This window comes from Marmota flaviventris, chromosome 13 (assembly GCF_047511675.1).
Source record: "Marmota flaviventris isolate mMarFla1 chromosome 13, mMarFla1.hap1, whole genome shotgun sequence".
In the NCBI taxonomy this organism is placed as follows: domain Eukaryota; kingdom Metazoa; phylum Chordata; class Mammalia; order Rodentia; family Sciuridae; genus Marmota; species Marmota flaviventris.
In genome coordinates this window covers 60,752,843-60,779,602 of record NC_092510.1, presented here as the reverse complement: position 1 = coordinate 60,779,602, position 26,760 = coordinate 60,752,843, and the positions used below count along the sequence as shown (strand labels likewise).

Sequence of the window (26,760 nt, the reverse complement as noted above, 5' to 3'; positions counted from 1 at the left end):
TGACCTGAGAATATATATATATATATTTTAAATCAAACTTCTAAGCTACAGATTATTAAGAAAACAACACTAATAGCTAACATTGAGCATTGTGTGCCAGGCACTATTTTAATTCTTTTGTATGCCTTCATTCATTGAATTTGTTACAACAACCTTACAAGGTGGGGAAGTATCATCATCATTCTACAGAAGGAAAAAAGAGGCCCTATTTGATTTGTGTGCCTTAGATTCTACAGTTGCTTGTGAAAGGTGGAGGCAGTGTTATTCATTTGTAAAGTGAAGATAACCCTTGTTTCTTAGAATTATAGAGATTAAGTGAGCTAACTTGACTAGTTTGTTCTTATTAATAATATGTTAATTATGAATGAGGGAAATGTTCTGCAAAGTGAAGCAAAGAAAATGGTAAAAGGAGATGATATGGAAATATAATGCCTTTAACCTGACTTTTCTTTTCCTCCTACTTCCTGGAGTAGGAAAATTACCTAAATGCAGCCAAAAAAGGAAACATGAGTTTTTCAGTTGTCCTAAGACATCTTAGAACAAGTTTAGGCAGGGAACTTCATTTACCTTGGCATTGAGCAAAATCTGAGGCATGGGGTAAAGGCAGGTTTTTTTTCTTAAAGCCTTAGAAGCCTGCTTAAGAGGCCTTAGCTGGCAGAATCCTTTGAATCCTCTTGGAATGTATGACACTTTCCTGTTTGCTTTTGTGCTTAGAGGGACAATTCAGTCCTCAAACCTCCTTCCTGTACTTCAACAGAAGATTCAGTTTAACAAGTTTTGTGCTTAAAATTCCCATGTTTTCCATAACCTGATGCTTTTCCACTCAAAACAGTAGTCTGACCTATCTGGATGCTGAGGGAACAGTCAGTCTTAAATAGGCAAAAAATTAATTAAAGGAATTGAATAACTTGGGTGTGGAAAACTAAACTGAATAGCTAGAACAGGCAACTTCTGTTGGGCCCTGAATTGATAGAATATAGGAAAGAAAACTTTAATAAGGTAATGAAAACCTTCAAGAAAATAAGAACACAAATATAATTTCAGAAACTAAAGAAATTCTGATTTCTAAATTTAGTAGACAGACTGATAAAGAGATTAGTGATGATTAGGAACTGAAGCATTGTCCTGTAAGATCAAATTGTTTAAATAGATACAGGGTGATAGAAAAACCTCAAGGAAAAAAAAAAAAGAATGTAAATCATTATGTGTAGTTCATGGGAGCCTGGAAAATAATTTTAGAAGACCTATCACGCAGGTAAAATAGCTTGGAAAGTCATGATGAAATGATAGTAAATGTTTTAAGTTAAATACTTGCCTTTAAGACTGTAAGTGCAGAAATAATGAGGAAAGATCTTGTTACGGACTAAATTGTGTCCTCTCGAGATTTGGTGTTGAAGTCCTGTCCCCCGGCAACTCAGAATGTAACCTTATTTGGAGATTAAAAGGAAAAGATGAAATTAAAATGTGATCTGTAGGGGGGAATGCCAATCCAGTATGACTGGTATGTCCTTATAGAAAATTTGAATACACTGATAAGACACTAGAAACTAATCTGTCTGTCTGTCTGTCTTTCTGAGTGCTTACACTTCTTAATTGGGGGAACTGCCTTGCTGGTGCAGGTGGTCCTATGAAGCTAATAGTGCCACACAGAAGCTTAAGAGAACCAGCTATTGCTGTCAGACTGAAAGAATGTAGCTAGGAAAGCATTGACAGAAATAGCAAGCAGATAGAAAGGAGAAAGTCCCTTCATCTTTTTTCTTCCAAATCTTCTTTGACTATATCTTCAACATTTCAACACAAAGGTAAAAGTTAAATAAAGGAGAATATAAGAATAACAACAAAGGATAAAAATTCTGTAAACTTTATCTTTGTAAAGATCAGAATATAGAGAAACTCCTTTTGGATTTGATGAAAGAAATAGGTAAAGAATAGTTTTAATTGTGATTAAGAAGGAAGGAGACATACCATAGGTATGTGTGAGTTTGAAAGAATAATGAGAATCCACATGTAGAATTGTGTACACAGACATGAAAATAGCAAATAAATGTGTTTTTTTTTAGCAAAATACAATTTAAATTGATCCTTTGCAGAAGTGGAAACTTGAAAAGTTTAATGTAGAAGAAATCAGAAAGGTGGCTACGGACCTGTTGAGAAAAGCACAAAGATGAGAAGGATTCACATCTGAATTAATACTTACATGAGTCAATACACGTAATGTGTTTACAACTAATAAAATGTTTAATAAATGCCAGCTGTTGTTATTTACAAACAGGTCACACGTGTGTCATCTAAAATAGTCCCATTCCTAGGAAAAGATGAAAATGTCTTCAGTTACAGTTTCTGTAGTTTTAATACTAAAAATCTCATAATGTTGTAAACATAGAGAGGATTATAGTCCATCTCTTTGAGAATATAGATTTGTAGATACAAAAACGATAACTTATATAGAATCTAGCAGTGTATCAAGTGAGTGATTACACTGCTAAGTACAATTTACTCCAGGAATTTACAAGGAGACTTAATTAGAAAATTTGTTAGCATAATTTATCAATAAATAAAAGAAAATTACATGATCATAAAAGTAGATGCTATGCCTTTGATAATATTACTTGTTGTTTTATTGTATGTAAAGCGTACATGATATTTTGATATACATTGTGAAATGACTACTCCCATCAAGCAGATTAAATTGTCCATCATCTTGCACAGTTATCTTTTTGTGTATGTGGATATGAGCACCTAAAATTATTAGCAAATTTCTTATATACATTACAATGCAATATTATTAACTGTAATCCCCATGCTGTACATTAAATCTCTAGACACATTCTCCGTAACTGCATCTTTGTACCCTTTGACCTATAGCTCCCCATTTTCCTCTTGTTTCTCCCTGCTATGACCACCATTTTACTGTTTCAATGTATTTGAGATCATGCACTACTTTTTTTCTGTATCTGACTTTTTAAACCTAGCATACTGTCCTTCAAGTTCATATGTTTTCCCAAATGACAGGATCCAATTTTTAAAAGCTGGATAATTCATTATGCAAATATGTATAAATATGTTTATATGAATATATAAGTGTATATTTGTGTAAATGTATATAAATATATATTAATATATATTCCATACTTTTTGTTGTTGTTTGTTTATTTTGGTTCTGGGGATTGAACCCAGGAATACTTAACCACTAAGCCACATCCACAGCCCTATTTTTTGTATTTTATTTAGAGACAAGGTCTCACTGAATTGCTTAGGGCCTCACTAAATTGCTGAGACTGGCTTTGAACTCACGATCCTCTTGTTTCAGCCTCCAGAGCTGCTGGGATTACAGGCGTGCATCACTGCGCCCAGCTCACGTTTTTTTTTTAACCACTCATCTTCCAGTGGACATATAGGTTGTCTCCATATCTTTGTTGTTCTGAATAAGACTGCAATGAGTATGGAAGTAAAGAAATATCTGGGGCTGGGATTGTGGCTCAGCGGTAGAGTGCTCCCCTAGCATGGGCGGGACCAGAGTTCGATCCTCAGCACCACATAAAAATAAAGGCATTGTGTTGTGTCCATCTACACCTAAAAAATAAATATATATATAAAAAAGAAATATCTGAAGTGACAACTTCATTTTCTTTGGATAAATACCCAGAAAATTGGTTTACTGTATCACATGATAGTTCTATTTTTTACATTTAAAAATTTTTTTTCTATAGTTGTGAATGGACAGCCTGCCTTTACATTACCTGTTTTTTTTTTTATGTGGTGCTAAGGATTGAACCCAGTGTCTCACACATGCTAGACAAGCCCTTTACCACTGAGCTAAAGCCTCAGCCTGCTAATTTTAAATTTTTTGAGGAATCTTCATAGTCTTTTCCATAATGACTGTCCTAATTTATATTCCTACTAACAACATACAAGAAAGGGTTATTTTTTTTCCACATCCTTGCCAACACTTACCTTTTGTTTTTTCATAATAACCATCCTATCAAATGTGAGGTGATAACCTCATGGTTTTGATTTGCATTTTTCTGTTAGTGAGGTTGAATACTTTTTCATACGGCTGTTGACCATTTTTATGTTGTCTTTGGAAAAATATTTATTTAGGTCCTTTTTCTTTATTTTATCGTTTATTTTGCTATTGAGTTGTGTGAATTCCTTATATATTTTAGATATTAACCCATTATCAGACATATGATAGCTTTCATTTATTTTTTATTCTAATTTGTTATATATGACAGCAGAATGTATTACAATTCATATTTCACATATAGAGCACAATTTTTCATATCTCACAACATAGAGTCATACCATTGATGTCTTCATGCATATACCTAGAGTAAAGATAGTCATCTCATTCCAACATTTTTTTATCCCCATGCCCCCCCTCCTTTCTTTTCCTCCCCTTTGCCCTATCTAGAGTTCGTTTAATCCTCACATGCTCCCCCTCCCAACCTCACTATGAATCACCCTCCTTATATCAGAGAAACCATTCGGCATTTGGGTTTTGGGGATTGGCTAACTTCACTTAGCATTATATTTTTCCAACTCTGTCCCTTTACCTGCAATTTCATGATTTTATTCTCTTGAATTGCTGAATAATATTCTATTGTATATGTATGCCACATTTTCTTTATCCATTCATCTACTGGAAGGCATCTAGGTTGGTTCCACAGTCTTGCTATTGTGAATTGTGCTGCTATAAACATTGTTGTGGCTGTGTCCCTGTAGTTTATGCTGTTTTTTAAGTTCTTTGGATATACACTGAGGAGTGGGATAGCTGGTTCAAATGATGGTTCCAGTCCCAGCTTTTCAAAGGATGGTTCCTTTCCAAGGAATCTCCATACTGCTTTCCATAAATGCTGCACCGGTTTGCAGTCCCACCAACAATGTATGAGTGTGCCTTTTTACCCACATCCTCGCCAACACTTATTGTTGTTTGTGTTCTTAATAGCTGCCATTCTGACTGGAATGAGATGAAATCTTTGATTTGCATTTCTCTAATTGCTAGAGATGTTGAACATTTTTTTTAAATATATTTGTTGATTGATTGTATATCGTCTTCTGAGAGGTGTCTGTTCAGTTCCTTGACCCATTTATTGATTGGGCTATTTGTCTTTTTGGAGTTTAGCTGTTTGAGTTCTTTAATTACCTTAGAGATTAGTGCTTTATCTGATGTGCAAGTGGTAAAAATTTGCTCCCAAGATACAGGCTCTCTGTTCACCTCACTGATTGTTTCTTTTGCTGAGAAGAAGCTTTTTAGGTTGAATCCATTTCATTTATTGATTCTTGATTGATCTGCCTTGTTCTTAGATAGACAGAATTAATATTGTCAAAATGACCTTACTACCAAAAGCACAATGCAAATTTAATGTAGTTCCAATCAAAATTCTAATGACATTCTTCATAAAAATAGAAAAAGCAGCTATTTCATCTGGAAAAATAAGAGACCAAGAATAGCTAAAGCAATCCTTAGCAAGAAGAGTGAAGCAGATGGCATCACTATACCAGACCTTAAACTACACTACAGAGCAATAGTAACAAAAACAGCATGGTATTGGCACCAAAATAGACCAGTGGTACAGAATAGAGGGCACAGAGACTAACCCACACAATTACAGTCATATTAGACAAAGATGCCCAAAACATGCATTGGAGAAAAGACAGCCTCTTCAACAAATGGTGCTAGGAAAACTGGAAATCCATATGCAACAAAATGAAATTAAACCCCTGTCTCTCACCATGCACAAAACTCAACTCAAAGTGGATCAAAGACCTAGGAATTAAACCAAAGATGCTATACCTATATAAGTAAGCCCAAATCTCCATCATTTTGGATTAGGCCCCAACTTCCTTATTAATAAGATTCCTTTAGCACAAGAATTAAAATCAAGAATCAATAAGTGGGATGGATTCAAAATATATGATAGCCTTTTTATTTTGTTGATTGTTTCTTTTCTTTGTAGAAACTTTTTAGTTTGATAGTCTTATTTGTTAAAATTTGAGCAATAGTTCCTGTAGGTGAAAAAGATGGAATAGAAATGACTTAGAAATGCTAAACACCATCTGTCTAAAACTTTACTACCCACATTTGAATTAAAATGAAGAACCAGATAGGAATCCTGTTACAACCATGATTTCAACAGTTTCTTAGAGATTCTAGTGAATAATTACAGTAATATGATAATTTTTTGAAAAAAAAGAAATAAAAGTATCTTCTTCCAGCTTATAAGATTATAAACCTAGAGTACTTGAGAGTTTTCAGTTTAAAAAAGATTTAGATAAAATGAGCATATACAAAATGTGTGTAAGAGAAAGTAAATGTTACTCTTTTCTAGGAGAAATCAGGAATTGGAAAAATATTCTGTTTATAATAACTATAAAACTATGATATACTTTCAAGTGCATTTAACAGAAACATAGAAAGAAAACCATAAAACCTACTTTAAAACAAAAAATAGTGGTCCTAGTTTGTGGCTCAGTGGTAGAGAGTGCTCGCCTAGCACGTGCTAGGCCCTGGGTTCGATCCTCAGCACCACATAAAAATAAATAAATAAAATAAAAGTATTGTATCCAACTATAACTAAAAAATAAATATTTAGATAAAATAGTTGTCTGAAAAAGTACTTTTCTTATATAATCTATGGCAGGGGTGGAGGAGTGATATTCTTAAACTAAAATCCTAGAAACTATAAAAAAGTATTTGTGTGAAAAATGTTAAAAATGTTTGAATGTCAAAATATGGCATAAAGTTAGTAACCAGAGAGATGATCTTGAAGAAATGTAGACAGTTCCTGACTTAACTATGATTTGACTTTATTATGGTGCAGAAGTGCACCTCATACAATCCTGGTTTTCACTTTTTTCTGAATACTGAGTTATACTTAGGAATTATCTGGTGTGCAGTTGCACAGGAGGGTGACTATATATAACAGTTATATTGTAGGTATTTCAAAAAGCTAGAGAAGAAAGGGTTTTGAATATTTTTTATCATGAAGGTAAATATTTGAGGAGATATGTTTTAATTGATTTAACATTATGTATACATGTATGGAAACATCAATACTCCAGTAATATGTGTAGTATTTATGTTTTTATGTATCAGTTTTACATAAAATCACACGAAAAAATAGTCTTTGTTATAGATGATTTTGCCTAAACATAAGTGGCCCAAGCACAAGTTTAAGGTAGGGTAAGCTCTGATGTGCTGTGATATGTTAGGTGTATTAAATGCATTTTAAACATATTTTCAGCTTACATTGAGTTTGTTGGGAAGTAACACCATCATAAGTCAAAGAGCATCTGTACTTGGCAACAAGAGATAATCAGTAATATTAAGCAGAATTGGATTTGGGAATGGAAACACAAGTTGGAGTAATGTGCTTAGAAGATTCTTTTGGAAGGAGCCATGAACAGTGGAATATAGGCAGCCTTTTAGGAGCTGGAGAAGATAAGGAAATGGATTTTTCCTTGAAGCCTCTAGGAGAAATGCAGCATTATTTCCACTTTCTGGTTCCTTTAGATTTATGACCACCAGAATGTCTCTAGAATTAATTTGTTGTTTTAAGTCACTAAATTATTGTTTGATAAAGGGATAACAGAAAAATAATACAGCATACTTGATTCAGAAAGACCTGGGCAATAAGCCAAAATTATAGATTGGTTTCCTAAATCCATAGGAGTTTTTGTTTGATCTAAACAATGTTTACAACAAACATTTAAAAGCCTAGTGGCATCACACCAAATTCTGGATTTCTGAGTTGCCTGAAAAATCAGATCAAGCAACTTTTCCTTGAAACGCAAAAAAATTATTTGGGGCTAGTACTGCTACTCTTTGTATGATATGTATATTTTAGTATGCTGCATAGTACTTTACTCACCTAAACATTTAATGTATAAAATGTCTAAGATGAAAAGAAAATACACAAAGGTGGAGGTTGGCTTTGGAAATAATTATGTCAGTTCGTCAGTTTCTTGTTTCCTGAAAAATAAACCTTTATTTTCTTGTCCAAGTTTTAGTGAATAAAAATAGTTTTTAAAATGTCTAGATAAAGCAGTCTGTATTATTAATACATAATTTGATTTTTTCTGTTAATAGGCAACCTATATTCCTTTAGTTTTAATCAGAAAGGATATAACATAAATAGAATTGTCCAAGAAGCTGTAAATTGATATCTTTCAATATGAGGTAAACGTATAAGTGTGGAATATTGAGTGTGACCTATATATATTAGTTTCCTTTTAACCCATTAAAGTTTTGTTTGTTTGTTGGTACCTGGGATAGAATTCAGAGGCACTTGACCACATCCCCAGCCCTATTTTGTATTTTATTTTGAGACAGGGTCTCACTGAATTGCATAGTGCCTCACCCGTTGCTGAGGCTGGCTTTGAACTTGGAATCCTCTTGCCTCAACCTCCTGAGCTTCTGGGATTACAGGCATGCGCCATCATACCCAGCCCATTAAAGGTTTTAAGATACAGAAGTACACACAATCGCTTGTGCACAAATTATAAAAATTCTAAAACTGTCTTTGCATTTTTAAGTAATCTTATTACGTTTCCACCTTTATATATTTAAATAGTATTTCTCCTCTGAGGTCAGCTTTCAAATATATTTTCTTCCCAAAGTTCTCTGATCTCTACTACTGTTTAAAAGATTATTTGCTTACTTTTACCTTAATTTTTTTTTTTTTTTTGGCTACCATAAGTAACAACAACAACAAAAAAACAGTTTTTAAGAATAGTTATAAGGAATTTTTGACAGTATGCTACTTAAAACTCAAAATTAGTTATGAATTTTAACTTATAAAAATGTAAAGGAAAATGATATTTAGGAACTGTGAAGAATAATGTTCATAGTTTCTAAATATCATCACTTTTAAAAAGGTGAGTGATGGTATTGTTACCTTAGGGAAGCAAATGAGCTAATTTTTATTGTATTGCACATAGTCTAAAAACTTTAGCATCTCTAATTTTTCATTGTTTTTAAACTATTAGGATTGTGACATGACTTACAAAAGTCACAGACTAAGATGAATTGCTTTAACAAAAATAACATTCTTAAGAAAATAAGATAATACATATCCCTGGATATAGAGTGTTGTATCCTTGGAGATGGGCTGGCAAAGAAGCTTTATTGTAGTTAAAATAGCACTAAAAATGAGAACAGGTATTTGCGCTATAATGTTAGATGATTATGCTCCAAAGAATGTGTTTATAATGAAATTTAAGTCTGGAATAGTGCAATGAACTAATCAGGATTGAGATTTTATAGGTAAAGAATAAAAGTACAAACACTTTAGGGAAATCTTTGCAATGTTTTAGAATTGCCTTCTCTAAATGCCTTTTTATGAATTTTAAATGAATGTGCTTTTGTTGAGTGATATTGAGGGAGATATCAGTGGAAATGAATTTGTATTTCCCAATAGATAGTAAGCAGTGCTGAGATATTATAGTTTTAGATAATAAATTCAAAAATTTAGATTCTCAAAATAAGTTATACTACAGAGTAAGTTACATGTGAGTGTTCCGGAACTGTTGTTTCTGGCTGCTGCTACTTTCTTAGCTAATTTAGAACCTGCCTATTGTCTGCTATCAAATTCAAATTTTGAATGATTACCTTTTTAAAAAATAAGATACTTCCAAATGGGCCTTAAATTTAGGAAATACATATGCCAAATAGAACCATTTTTACTAAACTATTTAAATATCTAGTGAAATTTATAGGAAATTGTTTTGTGAAGTGAAAAGTTCCTTGTAAAAGAATTATTTTAAAATCTCCATTTAGGTTGTTTAGTAAATCTAATATATGGATGCATTGTTTAAAATAGAACACATGGATAGTCTTAAAATACAACAGCTAAAAAGAGCAAGTTACTACTTAAAATTTACAAGCTAATGGTTACTGGTGATACTGGATTAGTTTTGTGTAAAATTTCTTAGATAGTCTATAGTTATTCCACTCTTCAAAAGAAGAATTGTTTCCTGCACATTGTTTATGGTCAGGATAGGTACTCTAGAGAAGGTAGAACAAAAGAAAAACTTACAGGGGATTTGATGACTGATTTGCAGTAAGATGTTTATTCTTGAGAATTGTGCTATTCCTTTGGCTTGGTCAATTGTATTGTCGAAAGCAGCAACTAGAGTTGTTTGTATGACCATTTTCAGTTGCTGAATCCTAGCAGTAACCTGTGGTAGAACTCTATTGCTGTTTATTGGTTTAATAAACTTTCATATATACAATTTATAGTCCATCTAGTTTCATGGCCCAGTTAGTAGCCAAAGATTAACAGCCATGTTAGTTTTCCTATTGAACTTCCATAACACAACTACCACCTTTTGTTTTTAATAATAGGAAGCATCCATGCCTTTTTTCATGAGTTGGAGCTGCCCAGTCATTAGAGTACTGAGTTTGTTTCAGTTTAAGCAATGTGTATTCCTGGACTGTGTATGTATAAATAATTTTAGAAGGACTGTATTATTCAGCCAGGTGCTGTACTTGAATAAAACTTGAACTTGTTGGGAATAAAAGAGTCCTCCATGAATGGCTGTTATTAAAATTAAAGCCAATCCCTAAAAAACAAATGCCAAATGTCTTCTTTGATATAAGGAGAGTAACTAAGAACAGAGTAGGGTCGAAGAGCATGAGAAGATGATTAACATTAAACAGGGATTAGAGGTGGGAGGGAAAGGGAGAGAGAAGGGAAAATGCATGGAAATGGAAGGAGACCCTCAGAGTTATACAAAAGTACATACAAGAGGAAGTGAGGGGAAGGGGAAAAATAATACAAGGGGGACAAACGAATGTCAGTAGAGGGGGCAGAGAGAGAAGAGGGGAGGGGAGGGGAGGGGAGGGGGGATAGTAGAGGATAGGAAAGGCAGCAGAATACAACAGACACTAGTATGGCAATATGTAAATCAATGGATGTGTAACTGATGTGATTCTGCAATCTGTATATGGGGTAAAAATGGGAGCTCATAACCCACTTGAATCAAATTGTGAAATATGATATATCAAGAACTATGTAATGTTTTGAACAGCCAACAATAAAAAATTAAAAAAAAAATTAAATGCAATAAAGTATTTTGAGTATAGTTTGCTGTTCCCCCGGAGAACTGGATTAATCTATAGTACATACTTAATTCATACTTTTACCAATGAATAGAAAAATAAGCTTCAGGTAGACCTGAGACCTGAGACCTGGACTTAATTGGGAATGAGAGACTTGGGAGTTTGACCTGTGGTTAAACAGTCAGCTCATATAACCACTCTGCAATGCATGTGGTTGTTGAGTGGCATTTACTCATTTTGTTTAACTATGATAGAAAAATTTTAACATACAAAAAAGACAGTAATACCATTAATGCTTGCATTTCTATCACCCACTTTATCCCTTCTCATGTTATTAGTTTGTTGTTGTTTTTGGTACCAGGGTCACTTAGCCACTGAGCCACAACCCCAGCCCTTTTTATATTTTATTTTGAGACAGGGTCTTACTAAGTTGCTTAAGACCTCGTTAAGTTGCTGAGGCTCTGGTTTTGAACTTGTGATCCTCCTACCTCAGCCTCCCAAGCCCCTGGGATTACAGGAATGTGACACCATGCCCAGCTCCTTCACATGTTATTTTAAATCCCCACCTCTCAACTTTTTCCCAATGTGATTTTGAAGCAAATTGTGACCTATTTACTTCTAAATGAGAAGCAGGTAGACACCTTTCCAAAGTCTTTGGAGCATACCCTTAGCATAGGAATGAGCTTCCAGAGGCACCAGGTGGGATCTTCATTTTAGTTAAAGTATACAATCTGCCAATGGTGTTCTCTGTGGGAAACTTTGAGGGATGTAGAAAGCAATGTTTTCTGTTTTGGTAGCTACCTGTACACAAAATAGTTACATATTCTTTTTATACAGAAACCTTAATTTTATACTGTGCCTATTGTCATTTTTCATCAATTAATTAATTGAGTCATCCTGCTGCTCAAGCACTGAGTTAGATGATTTACAGGTTATTTCTCTGTTTTTTATTCTTTCTCCATCACTTGTTTTAAAAATTGAAGTTATTCTTAATAACTTACTTATTGTATTTATTGTCCTTTCCATCTCATTTGAAAAATAAACTCAGTGGTATTAAAAATGTTCTAAATTGGATATTAAAGACTGTTCTCTAATATGCTGTGCATTTTTCCTACCATATGAATTGTTTGCTTACCAAGAATCACTCATGTTTCTTTCTAACGCAGTTATTATAATTGTACAGTTTATTTAAATTAAAGAGAAGGAGGTGAAATACTAATATGAAAAGAGTAGTTGATTAATTTGAATGCTTTGGAAATACAAAAAGTTGAGATGTGGAAAAGTAATCAGTGGTGGGGAAATAATAATAAAAGATGGGAAGAGACATTGTACAAATATAAACTATATTTTTTTGCATTCAGATTTTTTCATTTTAAATAAGCCAAAACTAGAAATATGACATTGGTTTATGTGAATTGGATGATATAAAACTATTCTGTGAAATTATGTTAAAGGCAAGGCCATGGCCCCATATCTAAAGATTGGTGAATTTAAGGAGTTTTTCTGTTTGTTTATTTTAACCTAAAACTCTTAAAATTATGTTAAGTAACTTTAAAAATTATTTTCCTGTGTTAATAAATTTTTTTTAGGTTAGTGACATTTCCTTTCTATATTAGGGAGTTTCTGTTTTGCTTTTTGCTTTTTGTTTCAAAAAATGTCAAGCACATAGAAAAGTAGAAAGAATAGTATAATGATTTTTCATATTTCTGTTGCCTAGATCTAATAGTTATTACAACTCTTCATATTCATGTCATCTATTTTGTTGTCTTTTCAATAAATGATAGATATTTTAATTATAAGTATTTTTAATTTTTGGAAAACAAAATTATAATCCCCATATAACCATTACATCTTTATAATACTCAACAAATTTTGCAATATTTCTCTAATATTGTATGATGTCCATTTTATATTTGTATTTTCCCACATGTCCAACAGGTGTTTTACCTATCTTTTCTCCAAAGCAGAGTATAATCAAGGTCTATATTTTGTACTACCTTTGATTTTTATATCTCTTAAGTCTCTCTTAATTCTGAACTGCCTCCTCTTCCTTTTTTTCTATTCTTTTTTTTTCCTGGAAGAGGTGATGGTGCTGGAGATTGAAATCAGGGCCTCCTGTGCTAGGCAAGTGCCCCCTCCCACCTTTAAAAAAAGTTTAGCTTTTTGAGGAAATAAGATAAGTTCTTCCTATTAATATCTTATCTGCTGGCTTTCCCTAATTTCTTCTTCATGATTTTGTTTGTCTTGTTCCTATATACCCTGAATTTTCATATAAAATGGGAATAATTTATTTTAATTAGTAAATGTGTTAGTTTCCTATTTTTTCTGTCAAAAATTACTACAAACTTAATGACTTAACCTGGACACAGATTTATTTTCTTATATTTCTGAAGCTCAGACAGTAAAATCAGTTCTACTTAGCTAAAGTCAAGATGTCAGCAGGATGGTTACTTTGGGAAGCCCCGAGGGGAGAATCCTTTTCCTTGCATTTTACAGCTCCTAGTTGCTGCTTGTATATTTTGGCTTGTGGGCCAGTCTCTTATCTTAAAGTACAAGACTCCAGTCTCTGCTTCCAGTATGACATTGCCTTCTCTAATTCTGAGTCTTCTTGGGGCCGTCTTACAGTGACTGCTGGAATCACAGTGGACTCACCAGAGTTATTAAAAAAAAAAAAAAAAACAACTTCCCAGCTCAAGGTCTTTAACTTAATCACACCTCCTCCCCTTTACCAAATAAACTAACTAACATAGGTTATGGAGATTAGAAGGTGGGGTTATTTGGTGGTCCTATCATTTAGCCTAGCACAGGGAAAATATGAAGCTGAAGTGGGGTGTTGGCACACACCTGTAATCCTAGCTGTATGGGAGACTGAGACAGGAGGATTGCAAGCTGGAGGTCACCCTTGGCAATTTAGCACGATCTTATCTCAAAATTTTAAAAAATTAAAGAGACTGGGTTTGTAACTCATTGATAGAGTGCTTGCCTAGTGTGTGTAAGACCATGGGTTCAGTCTCCAGTAATATAAAGTGAAGCTGAAGATAATAGTTGACCCTTACTGAAAGCAATGGTGTGTGTGTATATATTTTTATGTGTTTCTGTGTACATTTGTGTCTATTATATATATGTACACACATACACATATACTCACATTAAACAAAGGTCTAAAATGAAAAAAAAACCTTTGTGTTTTACCTTCCCATCCCATTCTATCCTCCTTCTATCCTTGTCTTTTCTCCAAAGTAGTACTTCTAAACCTTTTGCATGTCAGGAATCCTTTTGAGATCCTTCCTCAAAATAATGTTTCTTTAAAAAATTTTAATTTACAGATTAAAATATAACCACAAAGGAGGGCTGGGTCGTGGCTCAGTGGTAGAGCGCTTGCCTAACATGTGTGAGGCATTGGGCACAATTTTTAGCATCACATATAAATAGATAAAGTAAAGGTCCATCAACAACTTAAATTATATATATACACACACACACACACACACACATATATATATATTTATATTATACACACACACAAAGGAAATCAATTATTGAAATGGTTAATAATATTAAGATATTTTATAGTATAGTAATAATGTATGTACTTATAAACGTGTTAATAAGACATGGCAGCAGTTCTAGTAACTTTTGTAATTTAAAGTAGTTAGGACTATTTTGGATATCTGTGACAGCTATATACGTGAAGGGATCTATGATTTCTGTTGGTGACAGTGTCATAGGCACTGGTATTGCTTAAAAAAAATGCTTAGTTTCAGTTAGATCTTAGTGAAAGTGTAGATTAATTTCCGTCATCTCTGCCTGGCTGACTAAAGTCCCAAAGATATCTACATTCTAATCCATAGAATCTGTAGATGTTAGTACAGTCAGCAAAAAGGAACTTTGCAGATGTGATTTAAATGTTATGCTGAGGTGGGGAGGTTTTCCAGGATTATCTGGGTGGGCTCTAAATGCATTCCTGTGTATTATATGAGGAGGGCAGAAGTAAATTTGATACAAAGGAAAATACTATATGGTAAAAGCATAGGAAGGCAGAGTCAGGAGAGATGTTGACTTCGGAAAAACTCCTGGAATTTTAATTAATGCTATTTTATGAATGAAATTGATCATCTTACCACAGAGCTGTTTGAATGTTCTTTTCTGTGAACTCTGTCATTTGTTTACCATTTGTGTATGTGGGTTGGGGGACTTTGGGTGTGGGACTTTGGGTATTTGTAGTTTTTCTTTTATGGTTCAGGTTTTAATTATTTTTCCCCTGTGTGTTTGCTTGTTTTGACTTTGCTATGGCTTTTATTTTTGCATGCATAAATATTTCATGTTTATATTGTCTAATTTTATCAATCTTTTATGGTTTCTGGCTTTTATATTTAGAAAACGCGTTCTTTATACTTTCTTTTAGTACCTCATAAGAGCTTTAAAATATTTAATTCTTTGACCCATTTGGAATTTATTTTGGTGTAGGTTTTAAGATGGGGCTTTAAAGGTCCCTTTTAGCTTTCATCTTACCATCTCTCTCTTAACAAGTATCATGGATAAACTCAGGGTATTTTTTTTTATAATTCTTAATTAGACTGCTAAGTACTAAATTTGTTCTATGTATTTATCTTCTTTCAGCTGCATTTATTGTTAATTCCCTTATTTGTTTTGTGTTACCACTTTGTGTGAACCTGTATGTTCATTAATGTTTTCTTTTAAGTGGAAAGGCTAATGACATGGATGTGATTACAAAATCCACAGTACAGAATAATACAAAAAATCATACTGTTAGAAGTAAGTTTCTTTCCCATTTTTTGCCCTCTGTCTGCCCTTGAGAATTATTAGTCTTTTATTCCTTTTGTTCATGTCTTTGTTTTCATTGAAATTTTCCACTTTTAAAATCGTAATTCTGTTTTGATGAATTGAGAGCACATACTACTTTTTCTAGTAAAGAAATATTTTCCTTCTGTGGCTTTGAGGTCAAATTCTGAATGAAAATTGATTTTATGCTTTTATCTACACAAACACACATACGATATAAAAGCCTAAAGAAAGCAGTGAAATAATTTATGATTTTTAGTTGGTCTTTATTATTAATTTTTTAGAAAACATTCATGGCTTATGTATTATTTTTTATATTTATTTCCAAATTTTTTCTTTTAAGCTATTAATGCATTAGAGGATTTTTCTCACAATGAGATCCATTTGCCATATTGACATTCTCTATAAGCTTTAATTCTTGTAGATGGACATACACACACACACACACACACACACACACACATACACACCACATATATACTTAAAAGTAGCAGACTGAGTTTTGAGCTGATAAAGGATAATAAATTGGTTATCTGGACACACTTGTGCTCTCATTTCCTTTATAAATTGCTATTAGGCTGTAATAGGTAGAATATTCTACATAATAGCTAAGTTTATCTGAAATAATATAATAAAGTTTTCAGGAAATCTTTGGAGAAAGTATTACTAATTATTGACAACATCTTGACTTATAATTCTTAGTATGCCACATTTTCAGTATTAGAACCTGTATGTTTTACCTTTAGAAAGTGAATTTATACTGAATTTTTGAAACTGGAAAACACATGAAAACAGGATTGTATGGATAGAGCAAAGAAGAGATAATCACATCTTTAATTTTTGAAATTACTTTAAAATAGAATAGGTATAGAAAATTGTTTAGTCATAAGTACTTTAGATCCCCTGGCATCGTGTGATGCACACCTGTAACCTGTTACTGGGGAGGCTGAGGCAAGGTTCTCAAGTGGGCAATTTAGTGTTTAGACTCTGTGTAAAAATAATACTACAAAGGGCTAAGAACACTTGCATGGAGTGTGCAAAGCCCTGGGTTCACTTCCCAGTCATGGAAAAATAAAAAAGAAAAGAAAAAGAAACTTGAATTACAGGTTGGCAGTTTATACAGTGAATCTTTAAAGAATCATAATGTGAACCAGAGAAAGATAGGGAATCATAACGTGAACCAGAGGAAGAACTGGGGTGTGTTAACTAATTCTATTATATTATTTGGGAAAAATAAGTGGAGATGTTTTTCTTTAGCAGAGATAGTGTTAAGTTTTGATGTCTTTTGTGGAATGGAACTGATGAGGAACTCAAAGGTATGAATTGACTTTATTTACTGTTTGAAAAGACTGAGAAAAATTAGGATTGTTTTTGTCTCATTACATAGGGTTTGAAGTTTACAGTTAGCTACCATATTTATCATTGTTCTGAACCAGTTCTAAGGCTTTTATATGCATGATTTAAAAAAAAACATGAAATGGTTTTATTTAGCATAGTAAAGTTTATCTTTTTAAACGGAACAGTTCTGAAAGTTTTAATAAATGGATAGATGTATGTCTACCACCATAATCACAGTACAGAGTACCAGTGAGTTTGTAGTCAATTCCTTCTTGCATCCTTACACCCAGCATAACCGACCACTGTTCTGATTTCTGCCCCCTTGCTTTTTCTTTTCTTTTCAGCACATCATATACTGTAGATGGAATAATAAAGTATATGGTCATTTGAATCTAACTTCATTTAGTTAGCACGGTGCATTTAATAATCATACATGTTGTATATTTCCCTCATTGAGGTACTCTAGAAGGCAGAAGAATAGTGTCTTAAAGACATTTATCCTCTAATCTCCAGAACCTGAGAATATATTACTTTACATTTATAAAAAGGGTTTTTGCAGATATAAAATTAAAAGCTTTGAGATTGAGAGATGATCTTCTATTATCCATGTTGGCCCAATTGAATCACCTATGTTCTTAAAAGTAGAAGAGAGAAAAATGGGTCAGAGGGTTGTGACATAAGAATTTTAAGCTGCGAATGGTCTTCAGCTTAAAACCATCAAGGAAACAGGGACCTGCCACCTTAAAGAACTGAATCTGCTCAAAACACAAAGGAATAGGAGGTGGATTTTTATCTAGAGGCTCCAGATAGGAAAACTGCCTGCAGATGTTTTGATTTTATCCAGTGAGACCCATCCCAGACTTCTGCCCTTCAGAACTGTAATCAAATGAATTTATATTCTTTTAAACCATTAGGTTGTTGTAATTTAAAGCAACAATAGAAAACTAGTACAAAGGCATTAAAATTGTTTCAATTTTTTATTGTATGGACACACAAATTCATCTTACTTAAGCAAATATTTAGGAGAAGGATTGCTGGCTCCTGTATCCTTGCTGATACTAAGTATGAGAGTTTCATTTGTCAGCTGTTTTTATTTTAGTCTTTCTAATTTATAGTGGTAATGCACATTATGATTTTAATTTCTCTAATAACTTTTCATGTGGAATTTCTTACTGTTTATTAGATATCTGTGTATTGGTGAAGTGACTTAATTTTTTAATCTATTTTAAAATTGTGTTGTTTTCTTATTATTGTGATCTCACAATTCTTTATATATTCTGGATTTTTTTTATTTTAAAGCAGGTCTCACTGTTGCCCAGGCTGGCCTTAACTACTGGGTTCAAGTGATCTTCCTGCCTCAGCCTCCCAAGCTGGGATTATGGGTGCATGCTACTGCACCTGACTTGATAGAAGTTCTTTATCAGATGTGTGGCTTGCAAATATTTTCTCCAGTCTGTTTTTGTCTTAATAGTCTCTTTGGAATAGTAGAAGTTTTTAATTTTGATGAAATCCAACTTACCTGTTACTTTTATTTATAGCCTAAATCTGATGACATCCTTGCTTAACCCGAGGTCATAAAGATTTTTTCTATATCTTAGAAGTTTTATAAATTCACACATGTCAGTTTCTGTTTCATTTCAAGTTAATGTTGTCATAAGGTATAAAGTATAGGTTAAAAAATCATGTCCATGCAGACATCTGATTTGTTAATACTACTTTTTCAAAGACTAATCTTTCTCCATTAAATTGCCTTTGAAACTTGGTTGAAAATCCACTTGTTCCTATATATGTAGTTTTGGAATCTAATAATATACATTCTCCAACTTTTTAATTCTTTTTAACCCCCCTCCCCCCCTTTGACTATTTCTTATTTTTAATAGTAGAAAAGATAACTTGGCTTCATTCATTCACCTGTTCCCCTCTCCAACCTCCATTCCCTTGTACTAGGGATTGATCCCAGGGCTTGAATGCATGCTAGGCAAACTTTGTACCTCTGAGTTACACCCTCAGCCAGCCAACCAATTTCATTTTATTTTGGGACAGGTCTCACTAAATTGCCCAGGCTGTCCTTGAACTTGCAGTCCTGCCCTGGTCTTGGTCTCTACATAACTGGGATATAGGCCTTGGTGCTGCTGTTTTGTTTTTGTTTTTACTTTCAGGAATATGGAGAAAATAATCCAGAATTATACCTTTTGTTATGCCAGTTTATCTGATTCGTTGTCAGTTGACTTTTGCCAAAATGAAAATGATCAGACAGGCTCGGTCCTGTTTATCATTTTGTTGAGGTACTTTCCTAGTATTTTTCATTTGGACAAGAAATTGACGCTCCTCCCTGACATTTAGAAATATACGTATGTTAAATCTTTATAAATTCCCATGTGTTATTTTTTTAATTAAGTCTTTCAGTGTGTTACTTTGATTTTTTTTTAATTCATGGATTTATAAGAAAGGATAGCATTAGGTAGCTAACTATTTGAGTAAAATAAAGTTTGGAGTCTGGGTATGTAATTCATTGATAGAGAACTTGCCTAGCATGAGGCAAGTGTGAGGTCCTGGGTTTGATCTCTAGGAAAAAGAAAGAAAAGAAAGTTGGACTAATGCTAATTTGAGAACTTAAATATCTGACTTTCTTATAATTCAAGTCCATGCTTGTAAATTAGGCTGTTTTAAAGAAAGAGCATTCACTTGAAAGAAGGGAATTAGAAAAAAAAAAAAAAAAACAGTCTTATTCTCTTGTTTTAAATGGAAAGGAACACAAAGATCATTGCAGAATTTTTAACCCAGACTGGCTTTGGCAATGTGTTCCCTGTCTTGCCCTATCGTTCCAATTTTTTGTTAGCAAGTTCTTAAAGTGTCTGCTAGAAAAATTTAAATGCCATTTAAATATAAATTGGGGTTTTCCAGTTCTGGCTTTCCTATTTTAGGTTTTGAGTATGTCTTCTCACCTGAGAGTAGACTTTTCAATTTTTATAAAACTAGAAATAAGAGACATAGATTTTGTAGTTTTCTCATACTTCAAGACATTTCCTTTTTTTGTAAATATCTTGCCTTTCATGCTATCTCATGGAGACAGTTACATTATATTAGAGAACTTTAATCATAATTTTAAGAGTAAAGTCTATATCTTAGAAAAATTAGTTAATATTTTTAACTTTATTGAAAACTGTTTCTGGGTTTTTTTTTTTTTTTTCTTTCTTGTTCCCCCACACCCATCCCAGATACTACTGGTATAAAAGCATGTAGCTTTTCATTTTTCTGCCACAGGGTGGTGTAGTATACCTACTGTCTGAAATTCTCTTGGTGGCTTCAATAGCCTGATTAAATCCAAGATAAAATTTTATATAAGTTCATGTTGAACATGCAAATAAATAGTTTATGACAAGATAATCTTTATAGAGGAATCTAATTTTATTGGGGGGATGTTTAAGGGACACTGACAGTTTTTAATACATTTTTTCTTTTCTTTTTTTTATCGGGGATTGAACTCAGGGCCACTCAACCACTGAGCCACATTCCCCAGCCCTATTTTGTATTTTATTTAGAGACAGGGTCTCACTGAGTTGCTTAGTTCCTTGCTGTTGCTGAGGCTCACTTTGAATTTGTGATCTGCCTCAGTCTCCCAAGCTGCTGGGATTACAGGTATGGCTACTGTGCCCGGCTTTTATTGCATTCTTATTGCCTAAATTATTTGAAAATAATTTCAAACTTACTAAAGTGTTGCAAGAATAATACTGCTGTAAGAATCATCTTTATAACCATTATCTGTATTTACCTATTAACATTTTATCCCTTTTGCATACACAATTACATATGCAAGTTTTATTGTTGTTGTTTGTGAAACATTTGAGGCTAAGTTAAATACATCATTGGCACTTTGCCCCTAAATATTACGTTGTGTTTTTCCAAAGGATAGCAGTATTCTGTGGTGTAACCACAACAAGTATCAACTTTGGGAAATTTAACATTGATTAAATCCTTTTGTCCAATCTGCTGTCAGTATTTGAGTTTGTCTTTTGATTCTGAAATATCTTTTATAACATTTTCCCCTCCAGTTCTGTGGTCTCAAATCAGTTATAACGTTCAGTTTTCATGACTGTTTGGCCTCCTTTAACCTGGAATATTTCCACAGCTGTTTGTCTTTCATAACATTGACATTGAACTTTTCTTATTAGAATACTGCTTATTGATGTGTAACCGATGTGATTCTGCAATCTGTATTTGGGGTAAAAATGGGAGTTCATAACCCACTTGAATCTAATGTATGAAATATGATATGTCAAGAGCTTTGTAATGTTTTGAACAACCAATTAAAAAAAACAACAAAAAAAAAGAATACTGATTATTTCCATTTTGGGTTTGTCTGATGGTACCTTATAATATAGATTACACATTCTCAGATAGAATACATAGCTTTATGTTACATATGTCCATCTTCCTCTTATTGATTATGTTATATTTTGTTTAAGTAATTTTTATAAATTTATTTATTTTAATTAAATTTATTTGAACTGATACATAAAATGCAAAATTATACGTATTTTTTTATTAGTTGCTCAAAACATTACAATGATCTTGACATCATTTATCATACATTTGATTCAAATGGGGTATGAATTCTTATTAGTTAATATTAATTAATATTAATGGGGTATCATGATATTTTGGTACATGTGTACATTTTTGTAAATTTAGATATATGTATATACATAAAGAATTAAGTGCCATTCAAGGATGTATAAAGCAAACAAATATTTTCTCTAAGGGGAACTACTTAGATGTTCTCAGTAGGTAATATCTAATTTGATTAAAGGCTTGAGGTAGCATATTTTAACTTTCCTTCCAAAGTTCTTTATTTTGTCCCTGGATTTTCAAGAAAAATTGTTGAGATCTTATCTGGGATCTCCCTATTATTTGGTGAAAAAAATAAAATCTGAGTAGGTGATATTAGACAATAAAGAAGCATAAAAATGGAGACATGACAATTATAAATCATAAATGTCACAATTAATACCAAAACCAAATAATTTTTTTGTTTGAATTCATAATTGTATTAGTGAAGTTTTACTATAAAATAAACAAATGCATGCCAAATATGTTGACTAGAAAGAATATAAACCTTTCAAAGAACTTATCATACGTCTTTTTTAATCCTTATTTTGAGGGATTTGGTGCTGCTAACTAGATAGAAATAGTTTTGTGACTAAGGAAATTTTCTAAATATTTTAATATGTTAACCTTAAGGTATATATACAAATTTTCCAAAGGCAATGGCTACATATTTTGAGTAAGATATACATTTATTTCATTTAAATATTTACAGTTTTTTGATTTTCTATTTTGTCAAAAAGTATTTCTAGCATCAATATTAGATAGTATAATGCTGTCATAAGAAAAGTATCAATTTAATTTGCAGCTCTATTACAGAACATAGTGAAATGAAACTTTTTTGCATGATTTTATATTTAATCCATTTACTTTGATTACATATGTACATTACATATAAATTATGCATTTTCTACATACTGTAGACATCAAAGCATTTGAGGTATGAAATTAGATGAATATAAAGTAATTTGAATTCCAAAATGTCCATTAAATTTAACAGTGGAACTTAAAAAATTATTGGATACTGCTGTGAGTTGTGATTTCTCCCATCAGCTATCCTGGAGAGTATTGGAAGGCAGAAAAAATTACCTCCATGTTCTTTCTAGGTGTGCACTTTGATTTTACAAAGAAATATACTGCTTAACTTGGTAGTTGTTTGTAGCTGCTCCTTTTGACACTAGTGTACATGTTTTTGAGTCTTTGGAGTGTACTAAACGTTACCTTGGGGCTTAGAAGGATTCATTATATCTTTCTTTGTACCTAACTTAATTCTAAGAACTTGGACCGTAAATATTCAATTGAATATACTTTAAAAATTCTTATTTATGTTCATTTCTCAGACAGGACACCTGTATAGATTCTGCTTCGTCTCTGAGAGAGAACAAACAATCTGAAGGTTTGGAATTAAAACAAGGTATGATTCAGTACTTACTTTTTGTTTAATTTTTTCTGATAATGAATTTGCACTGTTCCAACTTGTCCCATTTTACAGATAGGAGAACAGAGAAATTTATTTGGTTGAGGATCAAAAGAAGAAAGAATTTTCTTTGTTTTGTGGTTCCTTTAGTTATTAGAGTATCAGGTTATACTTTAGTTTCACGTAGTTGTGTAGAGATGCCATCAGAAAGATATTGTCATCTTGAGTAGTTTTAATTCAGTAATTTTTATTATGTATTCTCAGGTATGAGACTATTAGGGATACATTTAGTGAGTAGCTTTGAGTTGTATACAGAAAAAAATATGATAAGTTTATAGGATAAAATTTCCCCCTCAGATATTTTGTGCTTATTTACTCTTAAAGAAGAAAGTGTTTTCTTTAAATTGATAGTTTTTTAGGTAACCAGGTAGTATAAATAAAGAGATTTTAATTTATTTAAACCTCATAGATTAATACAGTTAATCTTTAAAATGTCGTTTTGGAAAATGTCACTAGGAAAAATTGAAAGTAAAATAAGTTTTTATTAGTTACACAAATACCACCTAATAATTTTCATTTTTCTTGTGAAATCAAAGAAGTGAGAATATTTCAATCAAGGGGATTGGATTATCTCTCTCTCTTTTTTTTAAAAGCTACTGAAGATTGAATCCAGAGACATTCTGCTACTGAACCTACATCCCCACCCCTTTCTACTTTTTATTTCAAGGAAGGATCTTGCTAAGTTTTCTAGGCTGGGCTTCAACTTAAGATCTTTTTCCTCAGCTTCTATAGTAGGCTGGATTATAGGCATGCAGTACTCTGCCCAGCAAATTATCTGTTATCTTGAATGACTTAGAATGGTTTGTATAAAATTTGAGTCACAGGGACTTCTTTGGTAAAGAGAAATAGGCCATCAGTATTTTTTTTTTCTTAACTTGTCACATCTGGGCATAGTGGCACATGCCTATAATGTCAGCTAGTGGGGAGGCTGAGGCAGGAGGATCACAAGTTTGAGGCCAACCTTAGTAATTTTGTGAGGCCCTCCCTACATAATTTAGTGAAACCCTGTCTCAAAATCAAAAGGGCTAGAGTCATATAGCTCAGTAGCAAAGTGCCCCTGGGTTGAATCCCCAGTACCAAACCAGTACAAAACTAAAAAAAAAAAAAAGAAAAACAAAAAGCCAAAACTGGTCTATTACTAATGGTAAATTAACAAAGTGAAAACAATTGGATAATTAATTGAATCAATTTGTTCATTTTTTTTGTAGTGAAAACGAGATTTAGATTTTTCTATAATTCTAATTTATATGCAGAGAGATTTATTAATGTTTCTGATGGTTTTGAAATTCTCAGTGCTTTTCAAAAGTCCTCTTTTGTTAGCCTTATAAATAGACACAATTTATCTTTATCTTAAGTACCCCCACAGAATAAACTCAGATTTATAGTTTTATTGGCATTTATCATGTGTAAATTACATGTCAAACTTATTATTTTCATCTAATATCATCACAGTCACCCTCTTATACTTCATGTATACTTTGACTATACTACTATTATTTCTTTTCTTCCTTTCTAAACCTCTTTGTATCAAATGAGCTGGCAGTATGCAAAATATGCTATTAGATCATCTGGGGAGAGAAAAACGTCACATACAGGACAGAAAAAGCTAAAAACAACAGGTTGATTCCAATTTTCTATGGGGAGGGATGGAAACTTCATTGTACAAGTTAGCCAAGCTTCCTTCTAAGGGAAGGTGTTTTTCTGCTTCTGTGCTCGGGTATCCAGAGTTCTTCAGAACTACCTTCCTACTGCCAACAGCCTATTTTGCTGTGATTTTCTTTGGTAAATTTAATTATTGGAAAATCAACCATGGAGGTACAAGGATAAAGGAAAAGATTTCAGAGTAGCCAGATGGCACAAAGTCTAGGCCTTTTATGCTTACAAAAGCCTGCAGACTCTACTAAGGTTCTCACCTAAGGCATTAGCAATCACAAATGCACTGCTGGCATCAAGTAGAGATGGAAGACATAAGATCCAAGTGTTAACAGTACCACTGCACAATTCATGCTCACATTGTGACTAATCTGTAGAAAATGTTAAGTTTCAACATAGTTTTAAGAAAGCATGAAGCTAAGATCTTTAGAAAAATATTTATAAAGTAACTGTAATGTAAAATAGTTTGTCATATAATTATATAAGCATGAATTATCCAAAATGTTTGTTTATGGAGAATATCTTCCAGATAAATAGCAGTATAGCTGAAATCTGGACCAGATAATAAGTAACCAGATAGTAAGTTGCCTGGAGTTAACCAAGAAGCTGAGGTGTATCAGGAAATGGAAATCCTGGTCAGCTCAATAAAAATTATTCCCCTTTTTCTAAATGAACTAATTATTATCTACTTATAATATGCAAAACTCTCAAAATCTGAGACTCTATCTCTAACTTTCTTTCATAAGTAACAAGTCTTGCTCACATTGAGCCTAATAAAAATATTATAATGCTTCTTGCAAATGCATTGTCATTTTAATGGCTTGACCATTTAAGAAAATTAACTGAAGCATATTTACTACAAAAGTAACCCTATTTTTAGTAGATCAGAATATATAGTAGCATTTAATTTTTCATTACTTTTTCAGGGAAAACCTTATTATATGACTTATTGGCATATAATACTGACAAGTTATTTAAATTGCATTTTAAGTTTCTAAAACGCTTAAGTGTTGCTTGAGTGATTATTCAAGTAATACTCAAATATTAACTGAATTAGTTAAATTGAAATTGTCCTTTCTTTGTCTAGTACTGGTTGCATTCATTTTCTTGATAGGAAATGTCTGAAACTGGCTATACTGAAGAGGAATATAGGAATATACACTAGCTTCTACCAAACTTAATAATAGACGAATATCTAAAGATCTTTTACTGTGAAATATTACCTAAACGTAAATATAATCTGTTGGTTATTTGGTTGGTACTATTGCAAAATAGAAACTCCTTTGTTAAAAATAGTTTCTTCAATCATTCATTGTCAGCCAAAGGCCATTTATAGGAAACATCAGTTATAGTTTTATTCTTTAGCACAACTGTGTGTATATTCACATGGCATATTTACCTGTGCAAGCTCACTGCAAGCCTGACATCTTATGGTTAATTTCCTAGGATTTTTAGAAATTGTGTTATTAAAAAGATTTAGTTCCCCTTTTAAAATAATGATGGATTGTTTAATTTTTAAGTGGTCATTTGTGCTATAATTAAAAAATGAAAAGCACTATTTGAGGTATTTAATATATGGAAAATATTTGTTAAAATATCAAATGAACCTATGCTAATATTAGTAAGTTACCTTCCTATAGACTTATTTGTGAATAAGTTTGCTCAAGACATTCAGCAGTATTAAAACACAGGTCTGTATTTAAATTGTTTACAATTGAGAATGTGTGTAGTTGTGTGATTTACTATAACTTTAAATATTAGATTCTTATGTTTGAATTTCTTCTTGGGAGGAAATTAGAAAAATTTTAATACTATACAT

The 26,760-nt window shown here is 32.5% G+C and overlaps 1 protein-coding gene across 1 annotated transcript in view; it reads left to right on the top strand.

Annotated features, from left to right (window-relative positions):
- Caap1 (caspase activity and apoptosis inhibitor 1) overlaps positions 1-26,760 on the top strand; it is a 51,488-nt gene that overhangs the window by 7,411 nt on the left and 17,317 nt on the right. The window contains exon 5 of the mRNA XM_027931066.2: positions 23,152-23,225. Coding sequence (XP_027786867.2) covers positions 23,152-23,225 — 74 coding nt within the window. The remainder of the gene's footprint in view (positions 1-23,151; positions 23,226-26,760) is intronic.